The sequence below is a fragment of the Diadema setosum genome, chromosome 20 (assembly GCF_964275005.1).
Source record: "Diadema setosum chromosome 20, eeDiaSeto1, whole genome shotgun sequence".
Classification (NCBI taxonomy): Eukaryota; Metazoa; Echinodermata; class Echinoidea; order Diadematoida; family Diadematidae; genus Diadema; species Diadema setosum.
This window is the reverse complement of record NC_092704.1, coordinates 15,619,330-15,636,568: the sequence shown is the minus strand read 5'-3', so window position 1 is coordinate 15,636,568 and position 17,239 is coordinate 15,619,330. Positions and strand designations below refer to the sequence as shown.

Genomic DNA, 17,239 nt, shown 5'->3' with positions numbered 1-17,239 from the left:
AATCAGTCTTCACAAAAAATAACAAGGTTGAAATAGAGATTATGTCAGATAATAGAGATTATGAAATAGAAATAGAGATTATGTCAGATTATTAAAGCTACTATAAACCAAGTGAATGTGTTTACTTGGATCAATAAGAAATTAGAAATGTGAGTCTTCCTACATGAATAAAGTCGTAGGGCCTACATCATAGTAAATACATCCTTTTATTGCTGTCAAGTGATAGTATTCCTCACGAGTAGAACATATTAACCATTAGAAAAACAGAAATGTATATCAAAAGTGAATATAGTGCAAGCAATGCATGTGAACTTCTTTGTGCCATGGTCTTCATGCAGCTCCAATGTGTATAACGCTATTGGTTTTTCTTGAGTATTTATCAGCACTCAAAAGCATTTACAGTGGTGGATCCAGAGGGGGGCATGCCGGACGCGCGCCCCTCTTTATTTTTGGCTAAAACAAAATAAATTAAAAGAAAAAAATGGGGGTGCTGCGCCCCCTCCCCCCTAATTTTACAAAGGTACCTCCCCTTTACGGAATTCCTGGATCCGCCCCTGTTTCAAAGGGCTAAAATTCTATCAAGATCTATCAAATATGAAGAAAGTTAGAACAAAATGGCAGAGGAGAAAAAGACAGAGGAAAATGATGAGATTTATATGAGTATCTGTTTGTGTGTGTGTGTGTGTGTGTGTGTGTGTGTGTTTGAGTTAGAAGGATAGATTGATGTGTCAACATCAGGCATATGGTCAAGGGTGACAAGGTGTGCCGTAGACTAATTACAGACATGCATTAGAGAGATGGCAGGTAAAATGAGAATTGTATCCAGATATGGGGCTCCATTTCATACTTGCCAAACAAATCAGTATCACGGGCCAAATCCCTTCTTTCTTTCTGCCCAGAGGTAAGGATTTTGTTAAGAATAATACTCCCGCCACCAGTGAAAAGAAACAAAGCAGTAGGTGGCAGGCTGAAGGGGAATAGGTTGCCCAGAGAGGAACTCAAAACCCTTTACAAAATTCAGATCAAGGTCTGGTTGAACTCAATTCCGATTGTCTCCCGTGTCCCCCTTCTCAATCACCGGTCTCAGCCCCTTCAGCCGCCCCTATGGTCCACCCCTATACCAGTCTGCCATTGACCCAATGACCCCGGTCAACAGATACCTAAAACTTGAAACTTGGGGGAGATTGGGAGAACGAAAAAAAAAAAGAAAAAAGGAAGACTCCCTCAGACTGGGTGGGAAGAAAGAATCTGGACATTTACCCCCTGCTGTGATTGGCCGATCTCAGTTCATGACAAGAAGTTATCATGCACTGAGTATTGGGCACAGCAACAGATAAAATGATTTTGAAAGATTACATGGAATAAGCTAAGCAGGTTATTTTTTTGTTCTTGGGGGGAAAAAATGGATGATGTAAATGGCATGATGTAGGCCCTATATGAAGAGTATCATGTAACTCAGCTGGCTTCGACTTTATAAACTTGTCGTGACCACCAGTATGATTTATGCAGTACTTTTAAATCCTTTTTTTTTTTTTTAGATTCTGAGGTTTTGAGATGCTGCTCTTCCATTGGTCTCTTATTTGATGTATTTCATATTGTGGTTGCAACACTTCCCGTTTATGGTTTAAAAAGAAAATGTGGTAATGAAACTGCAACAACTTTCATTGTAGCATAGTTTTGATTGTTGTGTTGCATTATATTTGTATGTACTTCAGAGTTATATTACTATGTTTGGCATCATAAATGCATAATAAGGGCAGAAGCTGGGTCTGAATTGGTGTGTTTTACTGCTGCATCTCATGTAGTCTTTTCAGAGGTGAAGTCAAAAAGATTGAAACTAGAACAAGTGTTGAGTTAAGCCCATAGGCTGACGTCCATGTCTGATGAGGTGTCAGTAGGTGCAAAGAGAATCTCTGCTTGCACCTCTTTAAATAGTTCCACAGAAAATGTTTTTCTTCCTTTACCGTGAATAATGGGCCAAGTCACACGTAGCATCGTCACCCTTCTTTTCTTTCCTCCCCTCTTTTTTTTTTTTTTTTTCTTTTTGTGGCGATCATGTAGTCTTTATTTCGCTGGGAATGTATCGCCGGAGGTCGGCAGTGTGATGCACAATGAGAAACCATATCATGCCGGCTTACTTTTCACACTGCCGAGCATAAACTAGGCCTCATCCGATCTGGAGTGCGACACCAGTGAAACATATGTGGCCACAGCCGAGACGGTGCTGGATGGTTATTATCGAGTCGCAGTGGCGGACCCAGGGGTTGGGGGAAACGTGAAGCATCGCGGGTCGTCCGCCGTCTGCGTTCCCATATCCCGTTCCATACCCTGAGAATCTTCTTCCACTGGGTCAGGCCGACCCTGCATCACAGCCAGATGGGGGCTGCTAATGATCAAACAGCTGTAGTACATGTCATCTGTCTTCTTTTAAACTAGCCCGATGCTCACAGCTTTCGTTTCCATTTCAGGTTTAGTTTTTTTCATTCTAACTCCCTCCCTCTCTCTCTCTTTTCTATCTCCTGTTCTCTCTCCCTCTCATACACTCATACACACACACACACACAACACACACACAGTAAGACTTTCCCTCATCCTCTGTTTGGTCAGTGATCTAAGGCGAGTGGTAATAACATATGACACCTCCAGTGTACACTGAAGTAATTAGATCGGATGGACACCCCGTTGTCCACGCGGTGGTAGTAGCGTCGCATTAAAGGGGATTATCATGAGCACGATATTGATGCGGCGCTCTTGTCTTTCGGGGGACCACGCGGCTTTTGTTTGCTGCATTCTGTCCTTTTCTGAATTCACGCTAATCCCCAATTAACGCTCATTCTGGAATTGAGTGCATATGACCGGCCACTTGTCTCTGTATACAGCGCCACTGTTAGGTCTCTGTTGGACTAATTGTCTGGCATGTAATTGCACGGTGTAAATGTGCGTCACTTCCCTGCTGTAGGGATTGATACAGTATCCGTTTCTAAAAAATGATGTCAACTTGCGTTGTGTGCTTAACACTGGGGAATTAGCATAATCCTGCTGGTTTAATTTGATGGTGAGAGTATTGTTGTGTTCAACGGTATAGTTTTCCTGCATTTGCTCAAATTTGCCTCTGAAAACTAATGACTTTTACCATTTTTCTCATGTCAGTGTGGCCTTCTTGTGCTCAGATGCACTTGAAAATAGAGCAACCCACTTTTTATTTGATAATGTTGTGACATTATTCGGATTTTATACGTACAGATCATAACTACTTTCTGAGTTTACTGTAGCTATGTAAGACAAATGTGGTTGATGTAATGAGAACGTTCTGTGTCCACTAATAGGGATTTCTGGATCCACATCATAGAGGCATTGTTTGATTGTACATGTAATTTCACTACAATGGCATGAATCATCTGCTGAACAAATATACAATTCATAGCAAACTCACTGTTTGACTTGTTTGAGATGTATACATAGAAAGAATATGAAAGTAGAAAACAAATGCAAATAGATGAATGTGAATTTTAAGACATAGATTGGAGTTTCCAGAATGCATGAGGAAACGCAACACCAGAAGGGTTTGGTTTGTGTCATCATATTTTGTTGGTTGGGTTTTTTTTTTCCAGTCGTTGAATTTATTTACAAATGAATATATAGCATATATGTGTATATGTAATGCTGTGGTGGAGAATGTCAGTTTACCTTGGATCATTTAAACAATGTGGTCTTGGGCTCATTTTGCCCTTTGCTCAGGAATTCTGTGCCGAAAATTTGCTAAACAAATACGCGGTTGAAACAGTCAGGGTAGACACAGCATTGGCACTGACCGCTAATGACTGATAGTCAGTGTGTGTTGACACTAAAGGAACCTTCAAACACTTTTAGCTATCAAAAACAAACGTAGGGGCTGTGATAAATGATTTAAAGCAGGGGAATGGAATGTTAAAAGCCCAGCCAGGCGAAGAAAATCACTGTAAATGGGAATTATGGAACCTAATAACCAACCACATTGATTCCCTTTAATCGCTCCCCCCCCCCCCAATCTTTCTCTCTCAGAAGGGGTAGTTTGGATGTCTGTCACAGCTTTGTTTTATACGCTCTCGCATTGACCAGACTACTGAATATTGAAGAAAGTGCTTACTTAAGCAGGTTCGTAATGGCCTGAAAATCTAAGGAAGGATCCTATTGTTTACCAATAGGATGGAGGTTAATAATTTCACACTGTTGTTTGGGGGGGGGGGGGGCAAAAGCTGGAAGGAAGGGACACTTAAGAATGGCTTGAGTGTCTTTACCACACCAGCAATGCTCCCCTCTGCTTCCTTTCTTCTGGGATGATGGGAATTCTAAGAGATAATTGTGCATCATCTCTTACCGTCCCATCCCATTCAGGAGTTGAAGCCCCCCTACCTCGAAGAAAGAGTGAAGAGATTAATGATAGCCCTTGATGGAAACCAGTATCTTGTTATTATCAAATCTGGGAGAATAGGGGAGAAAGGATCGAGATTGACCAAGAGACTGAAGAGATTGAGAGAAAGACTGGGTAGGACTAGGTTAAAAAGGGGGGGGGCATTTCTTGGAGGTAATGTGAGGGAAGGGGTCTGTCGCTGAGGCTTGTGGGATGTAGTGGACCTAATTGTTTCTCTTTGTGTTATGTAACTACGTAGCGCTACTATTCTACTGTTATTCTGTCATCTCTACATCTGTCTGCTTAATATGTAAATAAATATTGATGTGTGTGTGTGTGTGTATGAATGTATGTATGAATGTATGTGTGTGTGTGTGTATGAATGTATGTATGAATGTATGTGTGTGTGTGTGTGTGTCTGTGTTTAAATGTTCCTTGTTAGGAACAACTGTGTGAGTGTATTGAAGGGGCAGAGTGGGTAATGCATGATGCATTGTAGACAAATGTAAATGCGAAAGTGTGTATATATTTTTTTATGTGCACCATAAACTTATTGATTGGATATCTATTTCATCAAATGTATCAAGGCTGACAAGTGTTCAATGCCAATGACTACTTTTACTTTTTGAACTGATACTCTTCTTCAACCAGATTGTTTAACCCCATCTCCCCCTTTCTCTCTTGCACAACAGACCTATCCCACAATGAGAGGAATGCCCGGACCCCACAGTTCTGGCAGCGGGGGCTCTGCGGGGTCCTCCACGCCCTCCTCCCAGCTCCCCTCGCCACATTCCCCGTCCTCCCAGGGCAGCAATAGCGGTGAGCAACTCAGCAAAACCAACCTCTACATTCGGGGCCTTCCGGCCAACACCACAGATCTAGACCTGGTCAACCTATGTAAACAGTAAGTGCCGCAATCTTCTGTTTTGTTCATTTTTTTCATTTATGTACACTCTACAAATTGTTTGTGTCTCAGATGGTCTACATTCGTAGAGATTTGTCAAAGAAACAGCATTTAGAAAGAAACTGAATTGTCATCTGAGTTTCAGTATGTATTTTTCAAGCATCTGTATGTAGTACAATGTTATGACAAATGCAAAATATGAAAAAGATATTAAGTAAGAAAGTGTGCTGACCACCATGCGTGCTTGATCCATTAACATGGCTATTGGTGTGTTGATCCACAAAGATTTGTTGCCACAATAATATGATCATGGTTTTGTATAATCAAGGAGGTACTAGGTTTTGACATTGAGGCAACCTTTCCTTAGCTTGACCCACATTCATGTTTTAGTAGAGCTCCTTACCCAGAAATGTTTCAGCTGTAAACATATAGGCCTAATCATTCATTTCTCAAGTGAAATGTCATATCATGGTCATCATACATTCATGGTTAGTAAGCGAAAGGTAGTCCTATGCACCAATGTTGTTATTGTTTAAGTTGTCATTTGACTATATAACATGGCTGAAGACCCTGTGAGGTTATGCAAATGAAGCCTCCAAACTGTTACAGAGCCCATTGATTGGTCAGAGCAACATATCATAGCTTGCTAAGTATCATTCATATTACATTTATATCATATTCTTTAAAAAATGTTAGTCCCTCATTATACAACAAGAAGTGCAATTATTTCTGGTCACAATCTATCAATCATCAGGAGTCATTTAAGTTATGACATTGCGAGCTGCAATTATATTTACGGTTGTTCTTAGGTAATATCCATTGGGCATCAATAGAGGGATCACCTCCTGAATGATCACACTGTCTAATTTGCCAGACATAGTCGTTTTTACTTGTTGTGGTTGCTACGGGCAGCAGCAGAACATAATCAGACATCATTACGGCAGTGAGTTACCTTCACTGGTAATTGTGGACGACCGGTGCACACTCAAAGTGATTGCTACAATGTCGGCCACCGTTATTACACCGACACTGCTGTAAGCTAGCTCGGGAGGACATTCTGGCCCCAAGACAGTCACATACAGCTAACAGCTGGTTGCGTCTTCATGGCAATGTTACCTTGATTAGCCGCTGCACCACCCATGGACACGTCTCAATGCCAACTAACTTTTCTTGCCCAGCTGGTGTGTCATGCTAATGTCATGCTAATGACATCAGGATGGGTCCCACAAAGACACAACACTTAACTTGTGACTGTCTGCAGTAGGAAGATTAAAATTTTGAATGAATTCAATATGTAGGCCCTCTTATTTATGAATTTGCCTAATCTGCTTCATATTTTTGTCAATATTCCTTTGTTGGCATTTTATCATCGTGAATGGCAGCTACAAGCAAGATTGCCCACACGAAATACAAAATCATTAATGTACATACAGAAACAAAAAAAGTGAATATCACATTGTACCAATTCAGTACACAGTTGTGAGGTAAATGAAGTCAGATCCAGACTGTTACTATTAGTTGAACCACTTCATATGGATAAGAAAAAAAGTATTTATGCTGCTGTTCATACTGTACTTCATTATCCAAATTTGTAGATAGAGGGAGGGAGGGAGGGCAGGGGAATGGTAGAAAAGGGATTGTAATGGTTTCAAGGTCAAATATAAACATTCAAAATTGCACAGTGCATCTAACCCCGCCTATATAGGTACTGGCAAATGCTTTATCATGTTATGTATTATCATTGTTTTATTATTATTATTTTTGGTCCATAGTAAAGTAATGGTGGAAGCTCTTGCTGGGTTACATGGCTCCTGTCTCCTGTGCTTCATTATGTTTTAATTGTCTCAGCAAACACTTGCCTGACTAATATGTGAGCTCAGAGATGGTTCAGCATTTGGCTGTACAAAATTAATGCCTTTATATAGACCCTGATTTATTAGTGAGAGAGGACCCAAACAGGGACACAATCAAATGTTACATTGACAAAGTTTCATGTCGTTCATTCTTAGTTAGGTTCGTCCTTTTTCCTTTTTTTTCGGTAGTGATTGGGAACGTGTCTTAATTGATGTTTGCCTTACGTACTTGGACAGCATCGGAGTTGCCAATTTGGTTGCCTGTCTGCTCGTGTCTCGCCTTGATTGCCATCAGTCACGACCTCTGCTTGTCCAATACATCAAACTCGTTATGACTGTCGATCATACGGTGGGCAATAAGCCTTTCCCGTTATTCTCTGAGAGGAGGCGAGATGCTTCCTCCAGTCGGACTTTCTCCACCAGTTTACCCCCTCTCTGCGCCCCCATCGTTTCCCCCATGACCCTCTGGTATGATCCCCACAAGATCCCATCGTCATCAAACATGTGATGCATTCCCATGAATGAGCTCCACAAGGCTTTAGCCAGGCGTATCCCTGATTTTCCCATCCTCCTCAATAGTCTTACCGTTCTCCCCACCCCCCACCCCCATCCCCTCCCTACCCTGCTTCTTAGAATTTATCATAAAGGGGTGGTAGGGCCTACTGTAAAACATATATTCGCGGCATGAAATTTTCGCGAATTGGAGCCGACTGCCTTTTTCGTGGCAAGAAATTTTCGCGAATTGCCTCTTGCGTGCAGTGCATATAGTGTAGATAAGATATTTCGCGGGCATTTTAATTTCGCGAATCTTGGCGCTCGCGAAATTCGCGAAATTAAAATGCACGCGAACATTTTTCGTTTTACAGTATATATTGGTTGAGATGGGGGATTCAGATTTTAACTTTTTACGCAGTGAGAAACCTCTTATGAAATATTAACCCGTTGAGGACGGACTGATTTTGCTACAACACGCATTTCCCATAGACCCCTGCCCGAGTATACTCGGGACTCGTCCTCAACGGGTTAAAGAGCATACAATACCAAGAGGAATTCAAAGTTTTATTTGATGAAAATTAGTTTTGAAATGTAAACCCGCCTTTTATTAGGACCTCTTTGTTTTTGGATATCTCAACCATTTCGAAACCAATTTTCGTCAAATAAACTTTGAATCACTCTTAGAATTATATGTTCTTTCATATTTCATAAGAGGTTTCTCATTATCTCACACACACAAAAAAAAGGTTGGGAAACTGAAGCCCCAGCTCAACCAAAACTTTACCACCCCTATAAATGCTTCACTGTAAGATTTATACGAGTCTGATGAAATAACAAGCCTTGGCTGCAATGTTCACCTTTTAACTCCACTACAGGTGTGATTCAGATGGGGCAGTTTCAAGGCACAATGCATATATTTTGCTATCATGGGGACTTTGTTTTACATCCAGTGTCATAATCCACCCACAAACCATGTAGAAACAGTAAAGCAAAAGACCCCAGTGTTTGCTTGGAGTAGCAGCAAACATCTTCTGCTTGGGCCATTTATCCCCTGCAAAGATGAAAGAAAAAAAGGAGAAAGTTTTGGGTGATTATGACAGTCTTTATTCACTTGTAGTACTCAATACCTGCAAATTGATTTGCCCTTGATGGGAAAAAAGTCGGGAACCACTCAGTGGGTTCTGTTGGTGAAGTTATGTGTGAACAGAATGTGGCCAATGGAGGGAAGAAATAACAAATTGTCAGCTACTCCAAGTGACTCCACGAGCTTCTTATTCTTCCCATGTCTTTTCCTGTTCAGATAGAGGGTTATTCATAAGGTTTCCGAGGTAAACTTTAGCTCGGGCAGGTTGGGGGAGGGCTTCTTCCATGTTTGGTCTCCTCATCCTGCCCCGCCCCAGTCCTGTTACTGTACTGTATCAGGTTTTGCAGGTAAAGTTTGTGTGTAGCTCTGTTGGCATGAAAAAAGAAAAAACTGTACCCCGGCCTCCCCTGGTAGTCAGAGGGACATACACTGTACTTCTTTCATTGATAGTGATACCACTACCAGAGACAGTCTTATGGATTGGACCTCGCTCTGGAATAAAATTTTTCTGAGGCTGGCCACCAGTCATCGTAAGGATGGTATCTCTCTTCTCTGCTGGTATATTCAGTTCCTCATATTTGTAGGGCTTTCAATTGGAAGAAATTGCACCTACCCCATATATAAATCAGTGTGAAAAGGAATGAGTAGTGCTTCTTAGCCCCCTACATGCACCCTTATGCCACCACAAATCCCTGCTGTACTCCACTACATGATACCAGGGAGGTTTCCTCTCACCTCCCTGATAATACCCCAAACCCAAACAAACCTGTGCTGTAGGATAGAGAGAAAGCACTGCAAATCCCCTTTTGTACTCACTGGCTGCAGGGCATCACTGAGATTTCAGTGTTAGCTACTAGATATTTATTAAAACGGTCTGAAGGGTGGGTGGGGGGGGGGGGGGCTGTAATTGTACATGTAACCCAGTGCAGATCAGAAGGCATTTTTTGTACAAAGGCCCCAAAATTCCACAGGTTACCGCAAAGCACCCGCACACAATTGTCCGGTGCCACTTTGCTTCAAGTTTTGTATTCCCTTCAGTACCTTTAGCAACACTCTGACATCCCCCCCCCCCACACACACACATATGCATTAAAGAAAAAAAGAAAGAAAAGCAACAACAATGAAAACGCTTTCCTGTGGTAGAAGTGACACTAAGGCGGGCAAACACAGAAGAAAAAGGGGGTCCTTTGGCTTTTGGCCCCGATAGTTTTATGCCGTTTGTTGGTCTGGGCTATTGTGGAAGCCCTCTTTGCATAACTGTGGTCGGATTAGACTGGGGCTTGGCTATTTCCTCACTGTTTTCAATGGGGATTATTTGCAAGAGTGCGGCCCTGACATCCCAGCTACCAAAGTTAAGGGGGGGGGGGGGGTGAGGAACGGGGAGGGTCGGAGAGCTAGAATCTGGAAATTTGGAAATTATCCAAATTGATGGCGAGCATAATGAGCAGAATATGGGTTTTGAGATGAGTAAAATTGGAGGCGAATTGTGGATATGCCTGGAATTAAACAAGTGGGATTATATTTGCAAGCTTGAAAAGAAAAGAAAAAAAAACACGCACACACACTCTCACACACACACACACATACACATACACTCGCACACACACAAACACACACATTAGAGAGCACAGGTACTGAGGTATCTCAATCTGTTTAGATACAAGCTATCATAAAGATCTAGTGTGATGCGGGGTATTCCCAAACCCTCTATTTGAATAAGTTTCCCTTTAAAAAGCCTCCTGCCGTGCTTTGTAAATAGCGGTCTGCGCTTTGACAACTCCCAAGTCCATGATATACATCTAGTGTGGTGGTATTGATCAACGCGTGTTGACGATCGCTGGCAGATACTGTCTATGCACATGTGCCAATTATAGAAAACTGGAGTGGAGCGCGTGGATACAGCCATGAATAGAGTCAGATTTATTCTGAAAACCCGCCGAATTGATGTCTGATTTCTGTTCGTGTGGTGAAACTGTGACAGGAGTTGAAAGCCTGGAATGTGATAACATCTGATCTTATCACACGGCAAAGCATACATCTAGGCCAGTGGTAAAGGATGGCGGAATTAACATTAGACTGCTATAATGATTTTGTAACGTTGGTTAGGCAACTAGCTATCTGCCTCTTTCTTCTCTTCCATACGCGTTTGTCAACTAGTTTCATGTTCCCTCAAACAATGGGCTCTTCAGAGTATAACGGCAAATAGAGAATCTTAAGTGCCTGTCTCATTGCATCAAAAATAATGTGTTATTTTGGGTCACGATGAGGATCGTAACCCAGATTTAAAAATTATTACTTTGGGAACAGAAATAACACATTATTTTGTTAGATTTGAGTTGGGATCCAAATCACAGTACTTTGTATGATCTTTTAAAAAGACATGGAGTTGTGCAGAATGAACCATAATGGAAAAAAAAAAAATCAAAATGCTGTATCCCACAATGCACCGTGTGTGTCAGTTCTTGCTATTCTTACCAGCTGTGGTGCACTGCCTTTTATTGAATTGGCATTGTGATGTAGTGAGCATACCATTCATGTGCATGTGCAGATCAGCTCTTCGCAATGATCACTACCCAAAAAATTTTACAATTTCTGACAGTAAGAACAATGAATCAAAAAGTCGCGACCCTGATGGCGACCCAAATTTAGAAATTTTTGCTATGAGAGTAGCACTATGAATGCATTTCTCCTTTGCAACAAAGCAAATGGGAGAATGGTGGCAGAGATAATAAACTGGGATACCACCAGCAGAGTTTACATTATGTGGGACATTCAGCCCAATAAAGTAATATGGAGGTCTTGGCCCTGTGTGACAGAGTCATTGATAGGTAGGTTTATTGTGGAAGAGTTTGGGGAGAAATACTCTGGATGTCCCTGAGTAGGTACCATGCACTTTGAGGGTACTGAAGATAAAGCAATAAAGTGCATTTGGCTTGAAAAAAAAAAGAAAAAAAAAAAGATGCTTTCTGCCCTTTTAACCTGCTGGATTCTCAACTGTCCAAGATGGAGGGCGGCTTTAGAATAGGGTTTGCACTCATAGGGGAATGCCTGAGGAGGACAAAAAGTGCCACGCCCATTGCATTGGTAGTGTTTCCTTCCCCCCCCCCCCTCCCCAGTTAAGTTTTCTCCAGTGCAAAAATAATTGCACATTTGCTTTTGTTTCTTACCTATCCATTAAAAAGTTCATAACAATGGGATACATAACGTATGATCTACGAGCAGAGCAATGTGTATATAGGCCTATATGCGTGTATCAGTAAAGATTGTAGATCAATGAAGAAAGACGTACATGGAGATAGATAGTTATTGGATCAGCCTAAGCTATACAATTCATGAATATGTGAGTGGGTAGAAAGAGACAAATATACACAAATTAGCATGTATGCAGATACTTTGATAATAAATAGATGAGACATGCACTGAAGCTATAGCCGTGTCTGTTGATGTTATTCCATAAAGTCCAATGGGCCTATTCTAGTAGAGGCAAGATAAGAAAGTATTGCAAAATGAATAATCAGTGATAGCATTTCATGAATGGTACACTCTCATGCCCTCTCATGCACACAACAATTCTATTTGTCCCCTTCTGTAACAATGTGTCTAGTCATCCTTATCAACAGTAAAATGTTGGATAATTATCCTTTTAAGCCGCTTAGGACTATTTAGTAGAGCATAGCTTAGTTCTTTTTTCTAGAGAGCCATTTTTTCCCATCAGGACAAAAATGGCTAAATAAAAGTCCATTATCTGCTTCTATTTTGGCTTCCCTGAACAGTTCTTTGTCTGAACTCTATGTCCATGCAGTCCGTTTCCACTTGCCTTAAGCAAGATCTTAGGACAGAAGTTAAATGAGAGAGGGGAAGGGATATATGGTAATTGACTTTCATATGCAGGCGGGACTGCATGCCTTCAGTGCAAATAGAAGGAAAACAAACTTAAATTTAGCTTTGTATAATAATTCAAATATCCCGTTCATCTCTCTCTTTCTCTCTTAACATGTTAAAGACTAATCCCAAGTATCTGAATAGACTTGGGCCAGTGTCTATGAGAAGTATGTGTTTACATATAAATAGCTTCAGCAAAATCAGCTCGTCCTCAACAGGTTAAAAGTACATAAATTTTCAGAATCCATTTTAGGAAACATTTTATCTATTGTTGGCACATCTAAAATAATACTCACATATTTCTTCCACCAGCATCATGTTAGACACAGTTTATCTCATTCTGATTCTGTATCAATCAGTGAGAAAAGTTGACATTCCCTCTGCATTGTTGAAACCAACAGGTAGCCATTGATAAGATGCAGGGACAATGATTGTGAATTTGTATAATACCGGCAGAATGATTTTTAACACAAGGATGCTTTTGTTCGACGTTGCAAACTGGTTTTCGTGTCATTTCTTGGCTAATGGTTGCTTCCTTCATGAAAGTGAGGCAGTTGTGCACGCTACTTGTTGGTTCATTATATAAATTCATTGCCTTCCTATTAAATCGCTTCATCTTTGTGCAGGTATGCTTGTGTTCAATCTTACAGAAAGAACTCAAAGGAAACTTTCCATATTGATTGCCTTGATATCAGAAAAAAAAAGAAGACATTTTTTTCTGCTCACTTTAGCATCAGTATGCCTACTTACTTCATAGCTGTATGATTTGCAAGTGTGTTGACTAGTTCATGATGAGGTCCCTTTTGTGCGTTTATTTATCTAAGTAGTGAGTGTAACGTAAGTGAAGCTGCTGCCAAGTAATTAGGGCAAGGGTTTAATGGAAACGCCATGCCATGTTGATATCTAGGACAATATCTATGCAACATATTAAAGGCTCATAGTTTTCACTACTTGATAAGTTGGGCAAATTTTTCAACAGAACGTCATGGAAGATAGCAACTTTGTTTAAAAGTGAGTGGAAAATGCATCAAGGAAGAAAATTCAATGAATATATTAATCTGTTAAGGACGAGTCCCGAGTATACTCGGGCAGGTGTCTATGGGAAATGCATGTTGCGGCAAAATCAGCCCGTCTTCAACGGGTTAACAACATAGAGCCATGGAAGATCCCTAACTCTGAAGTCATGTAAGTTAAGTTTTTATTTCTATGAAGTCAGACTGTGTATTCCATATGTTTCGCAAATTGCGACAATTTTGCAAGTGGGTATGTCATCCCCTCCCCCCCCCCCCCAACAAAAAAAAATATATATATATAGTTACAGAATGAAAGATGAGAATTTTGGCTTTTCAGGAGAACAGTCAGTGATTTTCAACCTTGAAAATGATACAATTGGTGTGTTACAAGAGACAACATTTTTATGACTTGTTAATATTACAAATATCTTGACTCGTGAAATTTACAAAACTGGAAACCTTGTGAAATATTCCACACACACACAATATTGAGTTGCAATACAGGAGTTATTAAGTCAACTGCAAGCAACTTAATTGTGTTAGCTGTTAAAATTCATGCAGTGTTTAAATGATTGAGGTTCTGACCTTTCAATATCGTGACAGAGGTTTTACTCCGTGACCTGATAAAACAATGGCAAATGAAATGACCAAGATAGAGGGCACTTTCAATGGTAGCATACTATATGACAGGTGGTTTAGGCCCCCTAAGAAGCCTTTTCAGTGGCTGCTTGTGCTGAGATCAAGCATCCCAAATTCATTTAGCTATAATTTCTAGGTTACTCTCTTGCATTTTTGGATTATTAAATTGTTTAATTACAATAAGGTTTTCTCAGAACATTTGTAGGCAAGAGTGTTGCTGTGTCATACATTTAATTCTTTGTACCACTAGTTCGCTCTGACTTACATAAATTTGCTCATGTTATGTTCTAGAAGGAAGGTTTGAAATGGAATAGTGTGTTGAGAATCCTACCCAGCACTGGAGGCCTGTTGTAATTGATTGATTATCATATTGTATCATGACCCATTTCAGCACATGATGCATATGAATCAAGGCTGAGTTCGGGTTCCTCATTAGGTTATCTCTAGCATGTGTGTCTTGGGCAGCGGAAAGGGCAATATGAAATTATTTGGGCCTCCCCATTTTTTCCCCCGCCGTGAAGCAGGACGCAACTTTGACAATGTACTTTGTCATGAGTTGTACAGCTTCCAGCACTTTGGGATGTTTTCAAGACAGTTGCTCTGTAATATGCCTAGTTACGATCATATTAAGACCTCTGCACAGAGGGATGTGGAATTTGTTTCAAACTGAGGAGTTTTTGTGTCCCTCCTCGGTGATGCAAACAGTACTTAACACACTTTGTGATTGGCTACGACGTTTCTGGGCCACCTCACCCCTGAAATGTCAGCATTCATCTCGTACATCATTTCTACGCTGACCCGTCCCATATGGGCTATGTTGGGTAACGCAGTGAGAAGTTAATTTTCTGCCCCCATAGTCGACATGACTGCATGATCATTGTCTTCATTTTGACAGTAATGGAATCTCCTTCATTGTGCTGTAGCGCTATTTTCAGAATCTTAGATCGATTCTCAGGTAATTTGTGAGACATTTCTGGTTACTAAATCACTGAATGATGTTTTGATTACATTATGACATCTCAAATCTATAGGTGATTCCATGCATATCGTTATTCTAAGTGTGCATGCATTATGGCTGCAGCCCAAGAAAATAATAGTGACAGTTTTGATTTTATTTCAAGACTAAGTAAATGAGAGTATCAACAAGACAATAAGTAATGAGTATTGGTCTCCTAAAATTCTTCATTTTTTTTTTATCAATTAGGCCTAATCATATGGAGCCTGTAAAGATTATGTAATATATAAAGGAAAGATGTGGCGATCAAGCTTGGTTGACTGAGATTACACTACCGTAAAAGCTGTTGTTTTCACATGGGTTTAATTTTCATGAATTTCGCACAACACTGTTGGGCCTCAAGTTAACAACATGAGAAAATATCGCCTCGCGCTAGGGTTATGTACTAGTATCTTTGTGCACTCTGTGTGAAACCGCAAAAACAACATTGCGAAAATGTCTGTGACCTCCTCATTTGCAAAAATAAGAGCTTATACTCTATCCCCTAGTGTAAGGACATTACCTTGCTTGAAGCGGCAGATCTTTTTGTGTGTGTGTGAATTCGGAGACTTCAAAACATGCTTGGATTTACGTAGTTTGATGTGACATCTGCGTATCCTTTTTGAAGAAATTGACAGAAAAAAAAAATACTAAAAAACTGATGAACGAATGAAATGCTACATGAAGGTATTTCCACAGGCAATACCAGCATTCTATCAATGCCAATTCTCTGTTATTTGAATCATGCTCCCAATAGGCTTTCAAAGGTACAAATACCTTGGTTCTTGTTGCTAATAAGTTTTTTATCACATGACACGTTGTGTTTATCTTTGCTCATGGAGTTGAAATGCAAAGTGACAAAAGAAAAATCTGCCTGCTACCTACAAACGAATACTTTTATGCACCTGGCACAGCTTGTGTCCTCACTTTCATCCACCTTTGCTGTGGTTGGGTCTGTTGTTGTTGTTGTGTTTTTTTTTTCACATTGATTACTCCTTTAAAGATGAAATCACGTAGAATGAGTTTGTCTCACAAATTGTACAGTTGTATGACAAAGTTTTGAATGAAGAATTGTGCAAATTTCTAAACGTCATAAAAACATTAGCTGTCGGAGAGCTTATGAAATGTGAGATTATTTGGATGTTTTTGAAGGCTGACATTTAGAATAGACGGAGTGCATGATACTAGTGTGCTGCACTATAAATAAAAAGTACTGTGTTCAGATTCAATTTATAAACCACCTTTTGTATATGATCAAATTTGAATGAATGGTTACAGGTCTATGTATAGCTCTGAGTGGAGATATATCATTTCTCATTTCCTGGGGGCAGAGATTGAAAGCGAAGAGAAATGGCAGTTCTCAAAAGTTCTCTCCAAAGATTATCAAAACTGGTGCTGTGATGAACGAACTCTGATGCTCAATCTGTCACAGACACAATACCATACCATTGAGACCCAAATTATTCTTAAGTTTATGTGATATGCCTGTGTTCCTTGAAGCTACAACTTTGTATGTAAAACAAGAGAAAAAAAAGGAAGGCAGCTCTGTTCCTGTGACCTTACAGTATATCCTTCTTATACCTCACTAGATGCTAACAGTGCACTTTTTCTTCAAATTTTTGCTCCCTAAGTAGTTTTGGCATTCTTAGATCTCTTTATGATTGAGTTTGAACCCCCCCCTCCCCCCTCCATCCTCCTTCCCACACACTTTTCTTCCACTCCAGCATTTCCCGTTCCATGCTTTCTTGGATAATTCCAAATGCTAGCTACGCTTGTCACGGACCGTGGCCAACATCATCAATACTTAATCATTTTATTTGTTTCGGCTGATTTCAAGCCTGGTCAATAATGTATTTCTCGCTCTCTATCTCTTCACGTCTCTATTTCTTCCTACCCCAGTATCTCTATCTCTCACCTTATCGCTCACCATATCTCCCTCGCTCTCTATCTATCTATCTCACTTCTCTCATCAGTTGTTGCCGTGG

General features: G+C 40.4%; 1 protein-coding gene across 6 annotated transcripts in view; it reads left to right on the top strand.

The window, feature by feature from the left end:
• Positions 1-17,239, top strand: part of LOC140243716 (RNA-binding motif, single-stranded-interacting protein 2-like) — a 540,753-nt gene that overhangs the window by 463,254 nt on the left and 60,260 nt on the right. For all 6 annotated transcript variants that reach the window (XM_072323379.1, XM_072323381.1, XM_072323378.1 and 3 more), the window contains exon 5: positions 5,083-5,294. In XM_072323379.1, coding sequence (XP_072179480.1) covers positions 5,083-5,294 — 212 coding nt within the window. The remainder of the gene's footprint in view (positions 1-5,082; positions 5,295-17,239) is intronic.